The sequence below is a fragment of the Amblyomma mixtum genome, chromosome 2 (assembly GCF_055824585.1).
Source record: "Amblyomma mixtum isolate Tamu chromosome 2, ASM5582458v1, whole genome shotgun sequence".
Taxonomy (NCBI): Eukaryota; Metazoa; Arthropoda; class Arachnida; order Ixodida; family Ixodidae; genus Amblyomma; species Amblyomma mixtum.
The window spans coordinates 13,660,699-13,685,285 of record NC_143013.1 but is presented as its reverse complement, the minus strand read 5'-3'; the positions used below and the strand labels follow the sequence as shown (position 1 = coordinate 13,685,285).

Sequence of the window (24,587 nt, the reverse complement as noted above, 5' to 3'; positions counted from 1 at the left end):
CTCATGTGCACACGAACACAGAGGCAAAAGAGCCAGGGCGTAATCTATAATTTCGCATAAACTATAACAGTGAACAAACAGTGCCTAGGAAGAGGTGGAATACTAGTCGAAGAAGTGAATACGATCATGAGAGTCTGTCGTCAAACAACATATCGTAGCTACACTCTAAACCGAAGGGAGTAAAAAAGGAGAGCTTAAAAGGGAGTACGCCAGAGGACCGCTTACCTCCTTTCGTGCTTAGCGTTTAGAGGGAACGACGTTTCCACTGCATTTCTTCTGTTCAAAAGGCGGCTTAATGGAGGCATAAATAAGCCAAGTTTCAATATGACGCTGCCCTGACTCTGCCACTCAATGATGGCGAATCACCGCGTCTGATTGGCTTCCTGTCTGCAGCGGGTGCACTGGTCTTCGGTGGCGCTGTCGATGCGTCTCCTCTTCAGCAGCGCGTGCATTTTGGTGGCGTCGTCCTTTCTTTGCCGCCTCATCCACTCGGCGCTCGTTGCGTTGCTGCGCGAAGCCGTTTCCAAACAATGGAGGGAGACTCCCCGAGCTGCGCCACTCGTATATAAATATATATACGCTCCCTGCGCCGATTGTTCGTGACACGGGAAGCCGGCCAAAGATAGCCCCTCCGGTACAGTAATAATGGCGGAGGGCAGCAGGCAATACTAATAGGACACACCTAGCGGGCCGCGGCTGTGACGGCGTGAGAGCGGACCGGCGCTTTCTGATGCAAATTCCGCGGCGTCCACCGAGGACCCACAATTAGCTCGGCTCGCGGTCCGTGTCGCGCGCGCCACGGCACTGTGCCGTGCCCGCAGCAGCCCGGCCAAAAATGTCTCGCCCACTGAGAGCTGGCTACGCGTTCGCGGGGATGGCCAGGTCGCCGGTGCGTCTATGGGGACGCGCGAAAGAGTGCGCAACACGTAACAGGAAACAGGCTGTTTGACTGGTCTGGAATGACTGACGTCGCATTCCAAGAAAGTTTGAAAGCTGGGGGTTAAATCGGATGCCCCGCATACACCTCATGTCTAAATTTCGGACAGAAATTTTGAAGATCGGAAAATTGTAAGATACCTTTACGGAAATATTGAAGGAAAATGGTCCATTCTTCTGATATGTCGCAAAATTTTTCGTTTAAAGTGCTTCTATCGAGCGCATCGAAAAGTTAAGACTGCCATAGAAAGCGAATGGGGAGCGCTTTCGACGATAGAAAAAATGTCAACAGCAAAAAAAAATTAAAACTGCCGTCGGGTAATCTGCGAATATATTGACTGTTATATATAGTTAAATCTTCCGCTACATGAAAAAATTGCGTTTATAAAAGATTTCCCGTCCAAAAATACTTTTGTCCAGAATCGCTGGGCATGTATAATCACATACCCTAAAGGCTCTTTTCGGGCGTTGCATAGAAACAGGTGCGGAGGGGGGTGCATGGTTACAAAAGTTAAAAAGCTTGAATAAAAATCGAGCTTTAATTTCTGAAACTCTCGCAACAAAGAGCGCATTGGTCCGATGCATGCATTCCATCGTTGCGTCAGAGACATAACGGTTTGCTGGGCTGCCGATAAAGCAGTTGTTCGGAAAAGTGATCGATGGAGGTTGTGAGAAAGTTGTACCCTTGTAACAGTTACTTATAGATTGCTGCAACGTATTTTAAGTACACAAATCTAGTTATTCATGCTAGCGTCTGCCTGCAGCTTGCGGCTTACTCAAATGACAGGCGAGAAGAAATTAATCGATGGCGTAGTCGCTCAGCCGGTTAATAAAACCGGTATGCTAACTGGAACGTACACCAATAAAAAAAAGCCCTACAACTAGATTTCTCCTGAAACGGGGTTCGTTGTAAATGCTGCCCTCTGCGTCGGCTGTTCCGGCGCCCTTTGAACCTAAAACCGCGCAATCCACAAATAAACGCCCGAACCATTGTGCTTACATACTCTTCGACTCCGATGTAATCCAGGCGGACGGCGCGGGACCAGCGCAGCGCACAAAACAATGACAGTGTTCAGAGCCGCGGAAAACAAGGGACGCTTCATTAATGCCCTCTCGACGAGATTAGTTTAGTGCCGACGATCCGGCCTGGTCGGTTCGGGAAGCGGCTAGCGCCTCTTCGCGCTCGTTCGTTTAATTGCCGCGACCAGACTCAACAGCTCCCATGCCCTCCTCTCCCTCTGAGCCGACGGCTCATCGAGAAACGAAGAACTGAGGAGTCGGAGGGTAAGGGGGAAACTGAAGATGGCTTCCCCGCACGCAGCACTCCCACCTACCCACACGAGAGAGAGCCCGCCTACGCACAGACACACGTGTACGATGAGTGTCGCCAAAAACCGTGCACTGCTGCGGATGCAGCAAATTTGGCTAGGCAACCGTATAATCAGGAGACAAATTCGCGAATCTACTTACGCGGAAGTGCGTTTGTTCTGTCACGCGGTCTAACTGACGCGCTTCAGTTGGCTAACCATTACATTAACCACGCATTATATAAACACATATGGGAGCCAGCCAACCTCCGACACTTCCTACGCATTTGACGGCCTTGTGAAATGGCGCGGTGATCAGCTTACTCCATCTGCATAGCTTCCACACCACTGCACGGTTTTCTTTTTCTTCTATGAGAGTGCGAGCATAAACGTAGACACATGCACCAACTCGCGCTTGGGCCTCACGCAAAGCAAGGCGGGGTCAGAGCTGCGGATGCTTCGCGGACAAAATCCAGCTCGGAGAACAGAAGTCGCAGCGGCGCGCGCCCGGGGTTCGCCGCTCGGTGGCGCTCCGACCATGTCGGCTGTCTAATTGCGCCCTAATGCGCCTTGCCACTGGCTGGCTCGCTAGCGTCAACCCCCCGGACAAGCAGCCGGTCTGGAATGGGGGAGAGTTTGGAGCAGGGGAGAGCAAATTAGCTGCCCGCCGCCGCCTACACAGCGGCAACAGCAAGATTCTGAGAGCGGAAAACCCCGTGGAACAACAACGCCTCTGGTTTGTGTCTCGCACCAACTGTGAGCGCACGCGGTCTGCGGTTTCGCGTTCCACCCCGCGTGTGCTCTCGAGCTAGAAGTCGCTGCTGCTGCTGCTTCTCTGGCGGACAGAGCGCGTTCGCGTAGTGTGTGTATAAGCATGTCAGGCTAGTCGGAGAAAGGGTGCGCACAGTTCGCCATGCTGACGTGAGCGAACTGCTTACTCCCCGCAAAAGGCTTGGCGTTACGTAAACCGCTACGAGTTCCTGGACTATTGTGATTATTCAGTGACTCAGTAATGCTCTTAAAGATTAGGAAAAAAAAAAAAAAAATGACCGGGAAAGAAGTCTAGATGTTGCGCTTTGTCGCCTGAAGGTGCAACTCGGACGTTCGATGCGAGATGGGAGACTTTGGAGGGTTGTGCTGCATTAGAATACCTTAACGGGAAAATGGTCCTGGTTTGTTTTTAGAAAGGCTACCCCACTTCGCAGTTTGCGTCCAAGCGGAAACAATTAGGAAAACCTAAGTTGAAGTTCATGGAGTGACGCGGTCAGCTGGGTATTTCAGAGGTGTGTCTCAAAAGTCATTGTCTTCTACGCTTATGAGTTCGCTTGCTCTTTTCACCCTGACCCCTTTCCTTTTCTTTTTTCTTACTTTCTCGCTGTCCGTGTGCTTCTGGAATTTACTCTGAATCCTGATGTTCAGCGATGTGCGTCTATAAATCATCCATCCGAGAAACGGCAGGAAAGCGTGTATCGTGAGGACATTCCTCATCACTTTGAAATCAGGACACCTCAAACCGCGTTGCAACGTACCCAATATCCTCTAAAGGCTGGCAACCAAGCATACTTGGCTTGCCTTTCTGTTAGCCTTCAGAGCAACGTGAGCGCGCCAGTATACAGCTGAAGACCTCCGCCGGTCGTAAAACCCTCTCCTAGCTGGCTGCTCGTTTCGCCAGCACGCGGCGGCGTTTTCTCGCAAAACCGCATTTCGCGGCATATAGATGTATCCGGCTCGCAGGCTGGACGCGGAGGCGACTCCCGCAGCGTTTCTGGTGTTGCGGGAGGTCTTACCGCCACCGTGGTCAATACACGGCGTGTGTGTCGGCCTAGGCGTCCGGAGTCATTGTTCAGCACTCAGCAGCCTCGCAGAGGGAAAAACAAGAACGGACGGAAGTGTGAACGGAATACTAATGACGCCCGGGGTACCGGAGCAAAAAGCAGGGAGGGGAACTGCTCTAGAAGGATGGATGGGTGCGTGTGTTCCATCCACCTTGAGCAAGATTTCAACTCTGGTCTCTTTTTTTAGTGTTTTCTCTATTTGCAGCATGGAGTTTGAGAAACGTCGTTTTCAAAATAGCCAGGATATTATTCATCACCGTGAAACAGCCGGGCACTTTGCGTTCAGAAGAAAAAGAAAGATACGCGATGACATAAACTGGGAAGCAGGTGCTATTTATTTTGCTATATCTTGCGAGTGCGAAAATTTTGAGGGCTATAACTGAAGTGGAGGAAACAGACAGACAGGAGGCAACAACTTGTAGGCATATGTGAAAAAAAAATGTGTAGCCAGTTTTGGGTTCAGCTGTGCCCTCGTTTTTTGTCGTTTACCGCCGCATTCCGGCCATAAAGTCTGCAAGCAGGTGAAATTGCGATGTACATACATCCGAAAAATACAAGGGAACAAAAAGCGCATGCCTGACGAAGCGAAAGGAAAAAGCATTGACAAATGTGATCCGCTTCTGTCTTTCTAAGCTTCAAAGCATCTGGGAAAATAGCGGGCTAGCAGTCGCTTTCTTGAACCCTACGTAGACAGGCCACAGTTTGCACAGGTTGCGCGTGGTAGAGCTATTGCTTCGTCTCGCTGTGGAGCGAAGCTGTGCTTTCACGGCATCGCCTGTAACGAAGTGCTGTACTTGGTTCGTCAATATGGCGCCGAGCAACGAAGAGGATTTCTGTATACATTTTTGTTGATTTTTATTTCTCCCCTCTCTCCTGTGTTTATTTCTTTCGTCTTCAATTTTATTTCTTTCGTCTCGTTTTCCGTGTGTGCCTTCCTTCCTTCCTTCCTTCCTTCCTTCCTTCCTTCCTTCCTTCCTTCCTTCCTTCCTTCCTTCCTTCCTTCCTTCCTACAATAGTACCATGTACAACGTATACTTTCATAGAGCTAAACGTTACCTCAGGTCACTCACGTGCACCAGTCGGATAATATTGGACGCCGCACGAGACTGTCTGACGATGAAGCACATTATAAGAGGAGCGCTCGGATTCACTATCCCGGCCGCAAAGCCTCCTTAGCACGTGTACATGTGCGCAGTTATTGTAGAAGACGACGACGAAGAAGGCCGCAATAAATGAACTCCGGAAGGTCCCCCTGCTTCCACGCTCGGATCTCGCGCGAGCTCAGCGCTCTAAAAGCCAGCCTGCTCGCTCGATCCCCCGCCACGGATCAGAACAAACTGCCGGCCTATGCGAACGCTTTTGTTTTCGGGGCTCGGCTGGCGGCACCGTCCGGTACGAGCTCTTTCTTCCTCCGCTTCTTCTCGTGCGGGCCGGTCGACTGGCGCGGGGGAAATCCGAGTCCGAATTAGTAGGCCGTTGCCGCAAGGACGGGAGAGGCCGGTAAGGAACGGCGCGGGGCTCCGGAAAGGAGCCTCCTCCTCTAACGTCGGCGCCGCAGGTATGGGCGTGTGCTGGCCGCCGGACTGACGGCATGTGCTGCGGGATGAGAGTGCGCGTTCCCACGAGTAGCGGAAAAACAAGGAGGAAGGAGTGAGGGGGAGGCTCTAATGCGTTCTTTCAGCAATGTCTTGCTGGCTTGCGACGCACCTGTTGCAACCGTTTGTATACTGCTAAGCAGCTGAGCGAGAGCGTGTTAACAGAGTCGACAAGGTGAATAATTGCAAAGTCGACCTTCAGCCAGCTCTGTACTTCGGCTTGGCCAGACATAGCTTTGACCGTGAATTGAATGGGTATAGCGCGCTAGTTCCTTTTGTTGATTAATCGCTCGTTGCTTGACATGCCTCAGTGAAGGTCTTCTCAAACAGTCCAGTCGCGATAAGCTTTTTTTTTTTCTTTCAGCGCGCTATCTGCACGCGGAACCTGAATATATCAGCAGAGCATTCGGGTCCCTGTAACATTTTCTCCTGACAACCGGGCAATGATTGAAGCATTCATTCGATACCTCGAGGAAGTGTACATCAGTCTCAGGGATTCTAAATGATGCAAGGTCAGAAGACAACATGTCTAGCTGAAAATAACCCGTAGGGAAGGAAGACGATCATCGATATTAAACGCTACAATTAATACTGCACTCCTGTAGAGGTGAAAAAGCAAGAAAACTTGGTTGATTAATAATGCCTTCCATCCGATCGTTCTTTCTGTTTTACATCTTTACCACAGCCTCTCCAAATAAACTTAAACTTTAATCCTTTGGAACGATTAACGAGACGTCAGCCTCCCTGCACTTGAAATACCCTAGGATGTATGAGCCGGCCCGCCACATAGGTCATCCCAAGAAAGCGCAGAGAACAATAGACGTGTACGTACGGGCATTTCACTCCTCGTCGCATTTGTATGAAGGGTCAGAGCGCCGGGACCGCCCGCGTAGCGAACGGGGGTTTGATTTATACGCGCCCAGGACACGCGTAAGTACAACGTCCACTCCTCCCGAGGCCAGCCGGGGGTCATTCTCTGTTCGCGGAGCTTATGCGCCGTTTAATCCCGGCGGCCGCGCTTGCAAAACGATTCCTGCCAGAGGCGCAGGTCTTTGCGTGTGCGTACACCGTGCGCTCCGTCGGAAGCAGTCCTTGCGATTCGACCTACGCGTGTTGGGGCGTTGGTGCCCTGCCGCCGATGCCGCACCACGCATGCAGGTATAATACTGCCTCGACGCACAAATCGAGATGGATGAAGTCGGCGGCGGCCGTGCGCACGCTAGCGCGCGACGCCAAACGTTTGACACGAGGACATTTTTCGGGCTCAGCTATAGTATAGCGACTCTTCCGCGGACTTTGTCGGAAGCCAGCTGTCCTGACTGGAATGGCAATGTGCTGCCGGTCTCGCGTGGCTCCTTATGCTCGGTCCACGACTGCCTACGTGTCATTTTAGAGGACGCGATATATGTACCCCCTTCTCGACTTTGTTGAATCCACGATGGTCTGGTGCCGTGCTGCTTTTTTTTTTTTTTTTTGGTGCGTTGGAGTTCGTATTCGGGATTGCGGTTCAAAGCAGCTCGGACTTCACCGACGCTTTCAGCGGGGAAGGCCCTAATTTCTTAAAACAACGAAACCGTTTTTTGCATAAAAACAGCGCAGTAGACGGGACCGAGAAAAGAAGACACAAACACGGGCGCTGACTATCAACTGCATTTGTGTCTTTTTTTCTTGGTCCCGTCTGCTGCGCTGTTTTTATGCAAAGAATGTGCCAACTAGCCCGGCTTATTCCTCCCTCGAACGAAACCATGACGCATGCAGCCTCTGTATCTCAAGCAGGCAATGATAGGGGCTATCAACGTGCAAATTTATTTGTCACTGCTCTGGATATGTTTCTTTTTTCCTTTAGAAGTAAATGGCTGCATTATCAAGCGCGAACTGAAAGGCCATGAAAAGGCGTCTCTAATAATACGTGGAAAAAGAAAAGCAATCGGACTTCTCTTTTGTTTTTGTTTTTATTACACCTGTGCGCAACGACTACACTCCCACATATCATCTTGCCCTCGGGCTTCGATTTATGCAAGTGAATTTTTCTCCGGATGGGAAGGACAGGTAGAGGGTGCGTGACTAAGCGCGCTTGTCGCAAATGAAATAAAAAAGAAAACGTTCGAAGGTCCAGCAAGAGCACGTAAAGTGGTTTCCGTTCGAAGAAGCAGCTGTGCTACGAACGGCAGCCGTGCAGAGACGGAACTTTGTTTCTAAAAGACTCCACGAGGCGCTCGCTATCTACGGGTCACTCGCGATACGCTCTTCTTTTTCTTCGCTGTCACATATTTCTTACCTCACGCGGACTCTGCCTAGTTTGCTTTCACACCAACGCCACGCCGCTCTCCCCCCTGACCCTCCTTCCTCGTGTCCCTCCGTTCCGTCATTTCCTGGCTTCCCCCTACGCTCTGTTACGCGCGCGCTGCCCCCTAGACTAGTCCGCAAGTTTCCGTCTCTCTGCGTACGTTGCTCGAATAATGGCCAATTGGCTGCCGTAAATCTTGGGTGGCTATAGGCGCTGAAAACGTGCCCGCCATGGCTAAGCAGCCATCGGACGCCTCCTGCGCTGCTTGCTGCTCTTGCTGGAGCGCGGCCTGGCTCTGCAACGCGCCCTTTCGTTTTGTCTCTGTTTCTTTTTTTCTCTCACGGCTGCGCTTCGGCAGATAGTTCCGGTCCCCTCCGTCCGTTCGGGGCCCCGCCTCATATTCTCGTGCCATCACTCAGAAAAGCTCGTTGGGCGAAGGGCCAAGCTTGTGCCATTTAACCCGACACCACATTAGTGCGGGCCTGGGAGCCGATGCACGGTCGCTGAAAGGCGTAAGTAATACACTTAGCGATCGGACGTTGGTGAGGCGCGGACGGCACCTCGGTGTAAGAAGTGCGCCGGTTTTCTTGGTAAACCGTGAGAGCGAGTGTGGGATGATGCGGTCACGGTTTTGATAATTCTTGTTCTGATGGCCGGACACTTTAGTGGTGAGCCAGTCGCCGTTGGTAATGCAGAAAAAAAATGGTGGCGTCATAATTTCCGCTGCCTTGTTTTAAATCAGAGCAATTAGGTGGATGCTCTCCGAAGTGACCACCGCAGCGCTTCATAACCGTCTGCGAGGCCACGGCGTCATGACAGTTAGCAAAAAACGTCATTCTCCAGCTGACGTCCACGTTACGAAGCTCCATTTCAAAATCTGGCCATGACCAGCGACTAGTTTGTGCATGCTAGCGAATGGTGGCGCCACCTTTGAACGGGGTAGCCAGTTATTATTCGTGACTCACAACTTTCTCCACCACATTCGCGTTTTGGGCACCTGCGAACTTTCCACATCAGTGCCGCAAGGGTCGTGACAATCAGCAGTAACTTCCAAGTTTTACTACCTAACAATTCTGGACAGAAACATTTTTGAGCGGGAAACCTTGTATGAGCGCGATTTTTTTCACATAATGTACGATTTCACTGCAACAATATCCGCGGATCACCCGACGGCAGTCTTGAGTTTTTTTTCGTCTATTAACGGTTTTGTTATCGTCAATTAAGCGTTCCCCATTTGTTTGCAAAGTGAGTCTTAACTGTTCGATGCGATCGACGGAAACACTTTAAAAGCAATATTTTGCTACATATCACAAGAATGGACCATTGCCTTTAATATTTCCGTAAAAGTATCTTAGAATTTTCTAATTCTAAAAATGTATGTCCGAAATCGTTAGATACAGGAGCAAACGGAGTACCTTATTTGAAAAGCACAAAGCCTGCCAGGCACTTTTTTTTTAAAATACTACAGTCCGAGAGCTTAGGCTGCGTGATAACTGAGTCGAGGAGGGCGGGAGGAAAGGTCTGGGACCACAGAGGCACAATAATGGATCATGGCTTAAAAGAAGGTCTTACTGGGCAAGTTGATAACTGTTGATCTTTGGTTACAGGCGCGAAAAAAGACACAACAGAAGACAGAAGGCGCTTCGCCCCGTCTTCTGCCTTGTGTTGTGTCTTTCTTCGCTCCTGTAACCAAAGATGGATGAATCATGAAAATAATCGTTCCAAATCACGATCCAATCAGCGGTTCTTTATTCAGTATAGCACATAGCCGAGCATCTATGTTTTCTAAGTTTTAGCAAGTCGTCATCTCATCAGGTATCGATGTGTCGTTGCATGTTTCGCTATGTGCGGAAGGTGCAGAACACAGAGCTAAGCAGAAGCTCGCCCCGACGCGTATCCGCGCACGCCGGTGGTAGTGGGGGCCAATCTGGCGGCCAGCCGAGTTGTCCTCTAACAGTGATGGATCGCGTGATTGCCGATGGTAATAGTAGGCAGCACGCTGGCCGCGATGAAATTGAAAACGTTTTGCCGCCCCTGAGAGTGCTCGCGTGAAAATGCTTACGAACAAGCTGCCGCCTTGTGTGTGTCTGCGATTGACCATGCATCGAGTATAGCTGTAAAGATAGATACACGCGATCACGGCGTTCGTAACCTCGTTGGTTATTTTAAATTTGCGCACTGAGGCGTAGAGAAAAACGATCGTAAGTAGCTGTACCTCTGTTGGCGCAAGCAGCCAATTTGCACCAATGACAGATGAGTCTTATACGAGTGGGGGGCTCATTTTCCAAGATTGCGACTTGAACTGTGCTGTTTATTACTTTAGCAGCTTCACTTTTTACGAGTCCCTTCTAACACGACTTCCTAGTTATATAATACTTCCGCCCGCCCTTCGTTTTTGTTATTTATCGAGTGAGAAATAGCCTGGGACTTCTCATCTATATACCATAGATGAGAAGATAATATCATAATATAATATCATGATACTAAAGGTGATATAATATCTGCTGGCGTGCATGGAACTAACGTGCTACGGCAGTGGAAATGCGCTAGCCGCCAATATCGCACTTCTTAAACAGTACGTCAAATGCTCATTTCCGCCACTATGAAACATGCTGGGATATAAGAGTGTGAGAATTATTTCAAACTATGGCTACCATCTTTGTCGTTGCCTGTCTCCTTTCCACGGGTATATGCCATTCTCACCTGCGCTTGTGAACTAAACCGAAAGTTGGATTTAAGCAAGTTGGAATTATAATGAGATTTTACTTTATAACAAATCGCCATTTCGACCAAACAGTCTGTTCGAATAAACCGAAAGTTCGAATTAGGAGGATTCAAACCAACGAGACTCCACTCCATAACGAAGTGTCATTTCGACGAAACCCTCGTTTCGAATAAACCGGGAGTTCGAATTAAGCGAGTTTGTCCTAACGAGATTTCGTTGTAACGGGACGTCGTCGTTTCTCTCTCTCTTGTGTTCGCAGCCCGCGTGCCGAGCAGCCAGGTGTGCCGGCCGCACTTCCACAGCCCGCTGCACCCGTGGATCTCGGACACGGCCAAGGCGGCCGCGGCGGCGGCCATGGTGCCGCACCACGCGGCCCCCTGGTGCTCCCCGTTCCAGACGGCCAAGCCGCAGCCCAGTCCGCCCACGGCGCCCTCGCACTCTAGTCCGCACCTGTTCAGCTTCCCTCCCACGCCGCCCAAGGACGCCACGCCGGACCCGGCCGCGGCTGAGGCGCCGGGCTACGCGGCCGCCGGGGGCTGCGACGACCACAAGCCCGGCATGCTCACGCAGCTCGCCTCGTCAGCGTGCGCCGGGGGAGGCAAGCGCGAAGGTAGCGGACCCTTCTCCGCATCCTCACCCCCGTACCCCCCGTACATGCCCCACCCGCCCCCCTCCGAGCTGGCCGGCTACCACGGCTTCCACGCCGCTCCCCTGCAGCTGGCCGCGGGCGCGGTTAAGCAGCACTCGTCCTCGTCGTCCAACGCGCTCCAGGGACCCAACGGCTACGGCCAGGCCAGCAAGCCGCGCACCAAGGGACGGTCGAGCGCCGGTAAGGCACGCCGGCCTCATCTGCACGCCCTCCGCACGCAAGCACCTTCCACTAACAGCTGCCGCCACTAACGCACCTGCCTCCGCCGCCGCCGCCGCCACGCCGGTCCACACCGACTGCCACGCCGCCGTTGTACCCGGTTTACTCCCTGGTCCCCACTGATTGTCGCTCGGTTCCGGGTCAGATTCGGTCGGACGCAAGGGCGAGGAGTTGCAGCCACGTCAACTAATGTGGCTGTTTTAGGCTCATTGATGCTACATTCAGAAATCATTGTCATCTGAACCTCTCAACTGGACATCTGTGCTAACTGACGCTAAGTCCACTGTCTCCTGTAGTTTGGGGCCATACTTTAGACAATCCGTGTGGCTTACCATATCTTCTCCCTTTCGCCATTCGGAGCATGAGGGTATACGAAAGAAATTACTAAATATTACAGGCGCTTCTCCTAAATCCCTAAATGTCTCGAAAGAGCCTGTAGCTTCGGTCTGTGTGCAATCTGACCCGAAACCGGTTGCGCCCTCCTCCCGGTGTTGTGTGCCCCCTCCTCCGTCGTCGTCGTCTTGTGGGCATTGCTTGACGCGCGCGCTGAAGCGGCGCTCGCACCAAAGCCGCGGTCGTCCTCGCAGGCGCCAGCGGAGGCGGTAGCGGGAGCAGCTCGGGCAGCGGCGCCACTAGTTCTCGCCGAGAACTGTCGCTGCCCTTCGCGTCCCTCGACCAATCCACGGCGCCGTACTTCTGGAACGGCAGCCAGGCGCTCGCAGCGGGACCGCGGTCTGACATCTCGGCGTTCGGAGGTGAGCGGCGACACGCGCCGCGCCCCGACCCGCCGCTCTATACGTAACAATAACAGAGGATTAATGGTGCAACGCTTTCTATACGCAACATCGCATCTTGCCGTGGCCAACAGACCAAGGGCCGAGAACGATGCCGCCTTGAGACGTGGCTCGTGAGGAAGGCGCTCCACCAGTTGAGAACTTGCTGACATTTGAGGACGGACCATTCCCTTCAGTTCGAACGTCACGCGAAGTCTCCGGTTGTAACCGCTATATGCCAACGTTTTTACACACCCGTGAGGCATTAAAGTCCAGGACGTAACTAAACATGCGGCCTTTCCGTTTGAAGTTGGGACTAAAGTATTACGCCTTTCATTTTTCGTTTTCCTCGCGCTCATTTGTGTTCTTGACCAGTGGGTTTCTGGCGTCATGGTCTACGGGATCGGAAAGAATTGCGGTGCTACGCGTCTTCTCTTCTCGGCAATTCCTGCAATCCGCATTTATACGCTGTCTTCGCTCAATGTCCCTTCCGGCCAAGAGGCACCAAATGGGAACCATGACCTCAACATTGGCGAAGGATATAACTTTGGCAAACTATGAGGGAAACCTAAGCCCCAAAGCTTTGCTGTCGGCCGTTTTCTCACAGATACTCTAGTCAGGACTCCCATGCCCTTACGGCTACCACTGCAACGTTTACTGCATCTATTTCCAGAGGTGCCCCCATATATCCTCTCGCGTCGGGCGCTCATGACTTCCGTTCGGCAACGCGAAGCAAGAGGTCGTCTAAAGGAGGCACCGCCGCTGAGTTCACTCAGTCTCGTTCTTTCGGGGCGTAGCCATATGGGCCTTTGTATAGAGGCCACTGCACTCCATCCTTTCGCTTCTGTGAATGGCGCATTTCTTTCTCGCCTTCATTCAGGGCGCGCGCGCGCTCATATTTTCCACGGTGGCGGCTAACATGCGATCACGCGGCGATACCATCTCCCTTTGCGGCCACGCGTACACACACACCACCACCAACCTCCTCCCGCACGCACACACCCGCGTTGCGGTCTTTTTTCCCCTTCTGTGCAACTCTAGATGGTCCGTTCACGACGGCTCGAGGTCTGGCAGCTCACTGCGTTTCGTGATTGGGTGGCCCCCTTGTGTCCGGCGGGCTTCCTTTTTCAATGACCTTTTCTCGGCGCCGTAATATTCGCAAAGCGGGGCCGTTTTTTGCGCGTACATACTCGGCAACAATCGCAGGTTTTCTCATACTTCGCTACGCACCATTCAGGTGAGGAGTATATATGCAGCCGTGCCCATGATGGTGCTGAGGGCGAGAGGATGGCTGCTAGCGGGCTCGCGCCCACGTCCATTTCCGCACCCATTGGTTTGGCGTGCTCCCTTCAACAAGGCGTCTGCATCCGCTTCTGTCGGGACGGTAGACACGGTTCCATGCCGGTTAAGCGTACGGGTCGAGGGTACTCGGCTGACCGTCTGCACATGAATTTTGGCGCGAAATTTTACACTTTTTTTTTCTGCCAAAGAGACTTACATATTTAGAAAGCGGATTTCGAATAGGCCGCGGGAAAGTTGGCGCGTCACGTCCACAATGACTGGTGAGGTCCACACCAGAGTAACGGGATGCATAATATGTCCCAAGTGAACATCAACATTTTAACGCGATAGCTTAAGGGTTCTGCAGAGAATACGGCGTCATTGTCGTCGGCGTTGTGAGCGAGATATCCACGTAGAAGCAACCTACGTAGGCCACCTAGGTCGCGTGACCTTGTGGGGTCGTCACAAGCAGCCCGCCGGATTGTTAATCACTGGTTGCTCGGGAACAGCAACCTGTGTCGCAAAAGCCCCACCGGCGGCAGCACCTGCTATTGCAGAGCAGTGGCGCATCTCTTAACCGCTGCACCGGCGCAGGGAGTTGTACGAGGGCCCCCAGGGATCTATGAATGTAAAATCCAGAATGACCAGTTCCGCATATATGGGCGTTAACTCGATAAAGCTATCACGTCGTGCCTTCAAGGAGGAGCTTAAGCGTCCCTTCCATTTTTTTTTCACTCATTTATATTCAGCTGATTCGTTCAAAGCCTGCAGCCGTTGTAATTAATTTTCTTCGCTGGACGGACTGCATCGTCAGGAGTGCGCAAGGGCCAGGCCTTAGCTAGAACCGTCAGTTAAGGCAGCTCAATCTCGGAACGACATGCGTATCACTCTTATCACAAAATTTCATTTCATTCCGGGTAGCTTGGTACGTTGGAAGTGAAACGACGCGCCAGCGAGGAAGTAAGTGGTCGATGGCAATAAGTTTTACAAGCATAGCAGGAACGCCAGACCAATCAGCGCCGCTCTTCCTCCTCGTCGAGTGGCGGCCGTTCTGCACTTACGTAACGAGCAGAACAATTTCTCCAAAACGCGGGGCGCGCAAAGCACACAAAGCAGCAGCAGCAGCAGCTCATCTGGCTTTATGCCTCGATCATGACGCGAGGGGCAATCCACCGCTCCCTCCCCCGCGCCCGGGTTGTTAAGTGAGGCCGTTCGACGCTAGAGGGCAGCCTCGCTGCGCGCCCAACAGGCAGCCATCGCCGCATCATGCACACCGACGTACCGTGGAGGAGAGGAGAACAAGAGCATCAGCAACAAGCAGCGCCAAAAGAACGCAAGCTACGAAGCTCACGCCGTTTCTCGCGCCGTGGTGTACACTGGGCATGCCCCCTCTACGCCACCGGCCCTCCACCTCGGCTGGGTTCGTACTATGCGCGAGCGTAAAGGAGAGGGGAGAAGGGCACCAACCAGAGGCGATGATGGACCCAGTGCGACCCTGGCTTTGGCCTGACCTCGTAATTGCAGGTTGCCGCAACAACAGTTCGCATACACGGGAGGGAGAGTGAGAAAGGGGAGGGACGCCTGGTGCGGTGGTGGCTGTGAAAGGGGGGGGGGGGGGAAGAAGCAGCAAGCGGCTGGCTCGGCTCGATAGAGAGGACGAGGAGGGCAAGCAGCTCGTTTTGCCCGCGACGTCGTTCCTTCGTGCCGCGCGTACGAGGAGCGAAAAGGCTCATTTGCAGCGATGCGGCGAACACCCCCGGGTCGCTCCGACGTTCGGTCGGGAGCCGTGCGGCGGCCCGATCGGGCCTCTCTCTTTCGTTCGTGATGCCCCTTCTCACTCTCATCTGGCCGCGCACCCGGGCACGTTTTCCAGAGCGCGCCGCTCGTTGCATCCCAGGCCTGTCCGCCGCGGCCGTTGCGCTGGCGTTGCATGTGCACCGGGGTTGCGTGGCTGGCAGCGCGCGTCGACAGTGCGGACGCCGGAGATCCGGTTGAAGAGGACCCGACGAGAGCGCGCGCAATTCGCCTGCCGTCCGTCTCCCGAGCTCTGTGCACACACGCATTGCGGTATCACTGGCACGCGCGCTCACGTTGTGACCCTTGTGCGAAGAAGGCTGGTGGCGAAACCGGGAACGCGATTCGCCCTAACCGGCTTCGTTCTGTTCAGTGTAGGCGTGTGGAAATGTGTCACGGCGTTCGGCAACCGTGTTTGCTCGCAACCAGAGGGGGTAAAGCGTGCACCAGAGGCACTGCTTTTACCCTCTACAGCGCCATCAGCGCACCTATTATGTTATCTTTAACGAATGGTGTGGCCAGCACTGGTGGTTAGAGGCTGTTTGCGCAAAAAGTGATTACAAATTCGATACTCTGCGCTTCAAAAGGCGGTGAAATATGTTTGAGAATGTTTCTGTGCCTCAATGCACCGCGATTTCTGTAAGTTTATTTCATGGTGTTAGCAACCATCGTGGTAGCGGTTGAACCGCATTATCTCGCACAAGATCGAAGTTTATAGGTGACCATGCATTTAGACTCCATAAGCGCGGTATGCTATCAAGAGGAGTCAACAAATAGGCTGTCACCATTGTTAGCTCTGCATAGTGCACGTATCAACTTTACCGTTTCAGCTTATTAACTTGGGCTTACACACTAGTGAGAGAAGCGTAATAAGCTTTCTTAACCGAGGCGTGACGTCATAATTCGCGTTAGCCAATAATTATTCGGCATTCCTTTGCGTTCGACATTCTCAAACCAGCATTAATTGCGGGGCTTTCGCGCAGCCTGAATTTCCCGACTGCTCTTTGAAGATATCCTTGCTTTGCATTTGGTAAAGAGCTTCACGCGACGCATAAAATAATGCATGCAGATTACGAAAGCCGAGCGGGTCCGTCAGAAGTCTCGAGAGTGGACCGCAGTATTAATTGGGGCGAGCAACGCGCTAAATGACTTAATTTCGAAGCCGTTCTTTTCCGCCGACGCACGCGCGGGGATAGCGGTGCGCCGACAGGCGCCCGTTTCGACCGAATATCCCCCCCTCTTTCGCCCGACGACCTCGATGTCGTCTCAGAGGACAGGGTGCGGCTTCGGTCGGCCTCGCGACTGTTGACTGCCTCGCCTTGGCGGGCCTCCAGAACTGGGTTATAGTCAGATAGCTGAGCATGCGAAAACTGCTCGGATAATTGCCCAATCATTAATGCCTCCCTGCTTGTTTCGCACTGTATTTTATTTTTTTCGCCTTCTTCTCCGCTAACTGGGGACGGCTAGCTGTGCGCGTAAAATGGGCTGCCCGACGCCGCTATGTCGAGCAGCTTAGCGTCCTTATACGGCTGAATTCGCGACTAACCACTTGAACGACAAGGCGCGGCTAATTGCGTTCGCTTTTAACTAGTTATCTATGGAACGCCAAAGCGTACCTGACGTAGCCAGGAGTTTCTCGGATTATATTCTTGATGCTCGAGGATGGAGCCTTTCGAGTCCGCTGCGACAGTGTCCGACCATGTTTGCGCATCTCCTATAACAACATCCAATAACATCGCAATGCACAAGCAAGTGAATGAAGACAGTAATATGACGCAAATCAGCCGCGATTCGTTTTCCAGTTACTGCTGCTGGCGGGGCCAAATCTTTCGAGCATACTTTCGGATTCATGTTTCTAAAGGCCCGCGCTGAACAACACAAATTTCATGAGCGTAGGTATACTCTTCGCAACATCCTACTATGGGTGACCTAAATGAACGCTGCCAGCAAGGAACTTGCTTTCGCTTCATAAGAGGCCGTGTTGTCGACTATCTGAGTTGGACAGGATGAAAGAGAAGCTACACTGGACTAATTAAAAGCTTATAATACTCGCGCAATCGGAATTTGTTGACCCATAGTTTGCCCAGCTCTGCAACTTATGCTCACACAATCTGCTAATGAAGTGAGGAGTGATGCGCGTAGTTGTGCGATCCGTGTCAGGGTTGCGAAGAATTTCGAGAAAAAGGCAGAGACGACCGGTCAGCGATCTCCGCGACTCCCCTGCATGCACGAGGTCGGTCTTCATCGCATTCGGCACATTAAGGAGGGTATCGAGTATCTTCCGCTGGCGGCACTCGCCAGCCGTCCACGGCGGCCAGCTCGTAAGGACGTGGAGGGCGCCGCAGGCAGCGGCTGGGAAAGGGTGAAGAAGGAGAGTTGCTCTGCCTCCGCATCTCATAACAGCGGCGACGGCGGCGTCGTAAGGGAGAGAAGGGTGGGCGTTCCGTTGGCGCTGAGCTGGCGGCCGCCGCCGCCGCGTGCTCACCGGAGAGCGCACGCACACACACACACGCCGGCGAGAGATTAATAGTGTCGTCGGACAACGGGCCGAGCCAGGAATTCTGCTTTGTTCGGCTCGCCGACGACGCTTGGCGAGGGAGAAACCAGTTTGCCCCCTGAAACCCCTGCGTGCATACGCATGTGTGTGTGTGCGCACGGTGAGCATGTCTGCGACCGGAATGGAGGGCGATACGTGAGAGGACAGGGGTCCTGCGGGTGCCCGTGGACCCGACCGCGGCGTGCGATAGCTGATGGTGACCTTCGGCAAGCATACGCCTCATGTACACCCTAAAGGCAGGAAGGTCTAAATGCATCTTGAAGGTCGGTCCTTTGGTGACTAACAGCGTCGCAGCAACTATTAGTCCCTAAAAGAGCAACAGTTACTTCCCCAGAAATTAAATGGTTGCAAAGGGATCACAGTTAATCTCTCACAGGCTAACTGTTAACAGCGAGGGCTGGACGATGTAACGATTCCCATTCTAACCATTTTTTTTTTTTTTGCTTAGGGGACAGGACGTTAACCCTTGCGAACTCGTGACGGTTCTAGAAGAACCCATCTTCTCTCGCTACTGGCACTTCGTGTCCTTCTTCGGTACTGCTTTCCCGTGGCTTGACTAGCTTGACGCTTGGTCGTCCAGGACGGCGTTGCACAGGGTAGTGACGTTTTCTTCCATTTTTTTCGCTCGGGTACAGTTCTGCATTCTGCTATTTCGCCCAAAAGCAATTCTGCATTAAAAGTGACGTAAGCAACCGTACTGACCAATGGGAACTCCTGCAGCGGAGTTCCTTAGAACGCATTGCTTAGAATGCGTCCGTTACGGCTGCAGTCTGAACACAGGCTGACATGCACGCGCTACCGCTTAACGGCGCATTTCCCGAAGGCATCCCCGGGACCCTATCCTGGACGCGCGCACAAGGCGCCAGCATGTTCGGGATGTCCACAGGAGGTCCCGGCGGCGCTTCGTGCAGGAACCGAGCCGGCCGCATTCCGCAGGAACCACGGCGTCTAGCTCCGCCGTGCGCTCCCTCGCGTCGGCAGTCCTGGCATTCCACTGTGCGTTCCGCGGAGTCTGCGCCCAGCGCGGCATAAGGCACCGACGCGAACTGCGCCCGACATGCGAGGAGGGAGGGAGGACTCCCGCCGCGAGCTGCCCAGCGTGCGATCCCGTCGAACGGTCTCTGCGCACCGCACCGGAGAAAATTGGCAAGCCTGGAGGGAACGAAGCACGAAAAGCAAACAAAACAGAACGCACGCTGACGCGTTTCAAAGTGCTAACCAAGTGGCACGGTGGTCTCCGGATTTCAAAACGCATCCCAACAACTTCAACGAGACCGATCGCATCGACAAAGAGGAAGGGGCAGTAAACGGTGTCTGGGGGGACTCGGGTGGCTGGCTCGCGTTCCGCCTCACCGTTGTTCATTTGTGAAGGGAGAAGTCAGCTCAAAATACGCGCTCTTGAGCTGTTGCTACAATTACGTGCACAGTGCTTGAGCTACCACACGCGCGTAGCTGTCCGTATTTACGCGGTGTTGTTGGAAAAGCAGCAAGAAGTGTTTTCTCTAGTGTTGCACGCGCGACAGCGGATAGCGTATCGCCACTCGCGTCAAGCTCATTAAAAAGCAAAAAACAAACGCATTTTTACGTGCGTTGATGACGTATGCATGGAACGGACGTCATAGCCGTGTTAATTCATGACCGCATGGGCTTCCGCGTCGTGCACTGAAACGAAGTGCACGCGTTTTTTTTTTTAAATTTTGCCTGCGTCGAACGTGGCAACCACTAACTCGTGGTATTCCGATCAGCTCTAGAACACCGAGGCCGCTGGGCCACTGCTGTGGGTGAGGTATACGCCCTATGCAAACCCAGAGATCACTGTGGCGAAGAACTTGGGGAAACTGTTATCCAAGAGGCTTGTAACTGCATCCGTAGCTACGTAGTATGTCTCATGCGGCACGAACGATCTGGGAGATCGTGCAGGAGCGTAGTGTTACTACATATGAGAAGAAACGCGACACTGTTGTGTAAAACCGCGCGCCTGTGACGGAGGAGGCTTCGCCAAGTCACCGCGCGCGCATCGTGAAATGTGCCACAGCGGCGGGTAGAGAGAGAGGGAAAGGCGCATGCACGCTCGTTCCTTCCGGTGGCTGTTTCCCGAAGGCCGAAGTACGGCAGCATCGCCTCCTTTACAAAAACAAAGAATAAAAGGGGGAGAGAGAGGTATAACGGCGGCCGCCTTTCGTTCCGCGCCATCGAGCTCCTCGTTTATCGGCTTTGTCCCGGAACGAAGTGTTTTCTTTCTTGTTCTATACTCCTTCCTTCCTTCTCTCTCTTCCTGTGCCCGTCTCCTAAGAAGGAGGAACAGCCGGCGGTCAACCCCAGCGCGCAACGCTCTGCCGGTCGCCAATTAACCGGCCGCCGCGCGGTCCTCATGTCTCGGGACACGTCGCGTGCGTCCTCCTCGGCGTTGCCGATCGCGTCTCGCTGGCGACGCCAAAGACGTCCGGCTCTTTCCCTGCTGCTCCTCCCTTCCCCCTTTCCCTGGGCCCTCTTTTTTTCTGGGTGCCGGGCGTAGCCATTGCCGAACGAGGCTGGAACGATGGTCCTTCAGTAGCCTCTATGACGGAACAAAAAAAAATTAATTTACAAGCATCTATTAGAAACCGTCCATCGGTCCTGCTGAAGGCGGCGCGCAATGCATTGGTAGAGCCTGACATGACGTCAATTGGTGAATTAATGCAAGGGAATGCCGACACCTAAAGGATGTGGGCTGATGCTGCACAAACTGCATGCTTTGAATATGGTTTTGGAGGGTCCTAAATGTTACGCATCATCACCAGGAACGTAAAAGCAGTATTTAGTGATTATTTTTCCAGCTCTATAAAGTGTTGGAAACGGTAGTCTTTGGACTCATTAGTGAGTGAATTTCTATACACAACATGGAATTCCTAGCGGTCGGTACAAATCGTCGCCTTGGCAATACGAATGGTTCCTTCGGACAACAGTGCCGTCTGCAGTACGCTTCAGGTGCTACAAGCAGCGGACAATGCCTCTGTCGTTAGACTGAGGACCTTTTGCTGCGAGGACTGGTGTCCTCGAAGGGACGTGAAGCATGACCTGCGTGACGGAAGGAAGAATACGCAAGAAAATGGAGGCACGCGGGCACACAATACTTCGTGCGGCCAGCGTTGTTTGAGCGACATGCCCCAAATGTAGATTCGCCGCCGTAAATTCTTCGCTGAGTGGCCGCGAAGGAAGGACATCGTAAAAGCCTCGCCCGCAGTCTTTCCCCCCACCTCGCTTCTTTTCTTCGAGTTCATTATTTTCCGCGACGTCTTTTCACGTAGCAGAGGTCGTCCCTCACCGGCCGCCCCCAGCCTCCTTCCGCGAACCTTCTGCGTTGTGCTTCTCCTGGCTTCGGATTGGCTCGCGACTCGTATAGTGCGAGCCTGACATAGACGAAACGATCGCGGTGGACCTCAATTTCGGCCGCGCAGAGTCCCGACGGAGAGTTTTTTCCGGCGCCGGTTCGGGCAGCAGTCGCTCCGGGACCGGCAACCCTGCGGGGTGTTGGTGGTGACGGTGATGGTCGGTCGATCTCCCAGAATGCGTCCGTGTGTGTTGTGCGCGCGCGCGCAGACCGAGTGTCGCCGCAGCATCGCGAACCTTTTACGACCCGCTGCCTCCACGCCGGACCCGTCCTGGTCCTCCCTCTGCTGGCTGTGCTCGCTCTTTTACGGCCGGCGATAAAACGTGGGGACAGGTGAGGGCGCGCGATGTCGTCCTCAAGCGCCACCAGCACCACGTAGCGAGCACTCCTGTCCGCCACCGTCCCCCCCACGCTTGGCTGCTGCTGCTTTTGTGATTTCTTCGCCCCCATTCGGTCCCGACAGGACGCGGCCGAACGCGCGTCCAGCAACGACGAATCGACGATGACGCTATTTTTGTAGTAGTAGTTGTCCGTAACCTCGTCCTCTTGCGCAAGAAAGAAACACTGCGGTGACGACGCCCAGCCCTGAGACTCCGGGGGAGGCGCGAGCGTAACCTGCACTCGAACCTATATAGCAGCGTCCGTTGTAAAGCACCTCTAAACCTCCCTTCCCCAATCCTATTTTAGAAGGAAATATACAGTCTTTTGATTGCCTTCCCCGACGATTTCAGGTGTATGGCTTGCGCGTACGATATATGTAGAGGAGAGCTCGAATTGTGGACGACTTAAACAGCGACCGAGACTGTCGTACAGAAAATGAAATGGATAGGCGCCCACGGATTCACATGATACAGCCTGGGACGTTTCCTTCGGCTCGTTTAGCGCCCACTTTGTCGACGTCGTTAAGGGTCCTGAGCGATTATTCACCTTTACGGCGCAGGAAGGCATGATAAGGACAAATAAAAATCCTTATCGAGCCCCCACATCAGCGCCGTATGCTTCCTTGCGTAACGTAAACACGTATGTGTATGAGACTTCAGTGTGTACAAATGGGAAGTTTTTGTAGGGCGACCTATGCCATTCTCGCCCTTATGAATGCCTATGATGAAGAAAGACCCGTTATCTGGTGAACTGGTTCTTATATACCACTGCCAACGTTACGCGAAAAATGCGTTGAGCATTATACGGCGTACCGAGGAGGACGTAGACGTATGGAATAAATGCTGAAGGAGTACATGGAACCACCGGCCGTGGCATCTTCCAATTGGGCAGAGACAGAAAGCAAAATGTGCCCCACAATTATAAACTGCAGACATTGATGCACGCGAAAAAAAAAAAGTTCGTCGTACCCCATAGCTTGAGGCAGGCAGTCTTCTGAGAGTTAAGCATGGTGGCCGGTGGGTCGGTGACGAACCGTGTCTGAATGAGGCTATGCGAGAACAGGGCGATTTTGACTGGAATCTGGTTGACATCGCGTGTTAATGTCTCGTGCCTTACCACACACAAGGCATCAGCCATCTGAAGAACTTACTGCACATACAAAACGGGATGTCTCGGCAGAAGCCCACCGCCGGTTCTCTGCAGACATGTGCCGTTGCAGAGCCAAAGTCTCATCGCAGACTCAAGGGGCTGTCGTTGATCTGCGGACAGGCGAACGTGAGCCACATTGTCCAGATGCTGGTCACGTGGCTGCGGTCAAACAGCGAGCGAGCGCTGCGGAGCTGGCGCGTGTCGGGGGGGGGGGGGGCCTTTGTCGGCCAAGACAAAAGTGGCGTGTCCCCGAAACACGCTGGACGTATGTCTCACGCACGACTTCCGCTTCTCTCGCGTACAGCGGGGCAGTGTCGGAACTGCGCGGTCAGCACTCCCTCCGTGTTCGTTAAGCGCGGCCCGTTTCAGCTGCACTGAAACTGAAAGGCCGAGTGTGATTATGTCAACTATTGGCCCCCGGTACACAGAGGCAGCAGAGCAACTGGCCAAGGCAGCGGTCAGACCTGTGATGCAGCGGGTGGTACTAAGAATCTCTGGATCCGGGGGCCGTCATAGAAGCTCAACTTGAGGGATAAAATGGCCGCGGCTGGCATAGGGTATGAGTAATTGGAGACCAGTGGTAGGGGTCTTTATCCTTAGATGGATGTAGTCTGGATGGTGAAATATTCCGCTAGACTCAGAAAAATATACGGCGGCGCCCCTACGCTCCTCTAAATCGACGAGTTGCTTGAGCGCGTGGACGCGACTGACGGCGGATGCTGAGGCGCCGTGATAATAGTCTTTGCTAATATAAATCTTCTGCTGCACCTGCATTTCTTCTACTTTGCTAACAGTTTTGAATCAAGAAATTAGTTTGCTGTTATTTGCACCGGTGTCTAAATGCAAACCCGGTGAAAACTTACGACTTCCTCGAACCGCCTTCCACTTCCATTCTCATATCATGTCGCTTGCGGCGTCGAGCCATCGTTGTACGTAGGTCTTTCGAACGTGGGCTTCCACTGGCAATTGTAACAGCCGCCGTGGCACGTTATGTGGACGCATCTGTGGTCGATTTTCATTTCTGGTACTCGAAGGGGTTTGGTTTTTCTGTAGAGGTATCGTGCACATGCTAGCTTGACCGTCTACTTTTTACTTTTTGGAGCTGTCGACGTTTGTTGTTCGCACTCCGCGACTCTTGTATCAGGCATACAGAAACGCAACACGTGTGTTCGAGTTGACGCTGTACACAGGGTGTTTCCAACCATCGCCTTCCATTTCACTCTGGGTTACACAGCGTTCCATCCGTGGCCTTCCGTTGCGGAACTTGCGAACGCAGTGGGTACATAGTTTAACCTCGTTACAACGAAGTTGAAGAGGCCCGGCGATTACTTCGTTATAGCAGTAGATTCGTTATAGCCCGTGTTGACCGAGCTTCCAACGGCAATCGTCATTTCTTCGTTGTATCCGATAGTTCTTTAAAAACCATTCCGCTATAACGAGGTTCGACCATTTCGTGACCCGCTTACTCCGCAATGCTGCGTCACTGCAGCAACGCGACAGATGCTACGTCGAGGCGAGTGGACCCTTGCAGCAACGGCGGCGACGCTGTGGAGAGTGCAAGGGCGAGTGGGAGAAGCAGGGGCGGAATAAATAGCGGAGGCTTCCTGCCTCGTGGCAGGACGCCGGCTGCCTGCCGTCGGTCGGCAGGCGACGCGGAAAAAAAGACAGTTCCCCTTCCTGCTGCTGCTGCCCTTATCTGACTCGCGGAGACAAAACGCCGCCTCGGGGC

The 24,587-nt window shown here is 53.2% G+C and overlaps 1 protein-coding gene across 5 annotated transcripts in view; it reads left to right on the top strand.

The window, feature by feature from the left end:
• Nucleotides 1-24,587, top strand: part of LOC149358474 (GATA-binding factor 2-like) — a 256,638-nt gene that overhangs the window by 194,231 nt on the left and 37,820 nt on the right. For 3 of the 5 annotated variants that reach the window (XM_089570546.1, XM_089570545.1, XM_089570544.1), the window contains exons 3-4: nt 10,945-11,514; nt 12,141-12,308. In XM_089570546.1, coding sequence (XP_089426672.1) covers nt 10,945-11,514; nt 12,141-12,308 — 738 coding nt within the window. The remainder of the gene's footprint in view (nt 1-10,944; nt 11,515-12,140; nt 12,309-24,587) is intronic. The other 2 variants (XM_089570548.1, XM_089570547.1) reach the window with 2 other exon arrangements.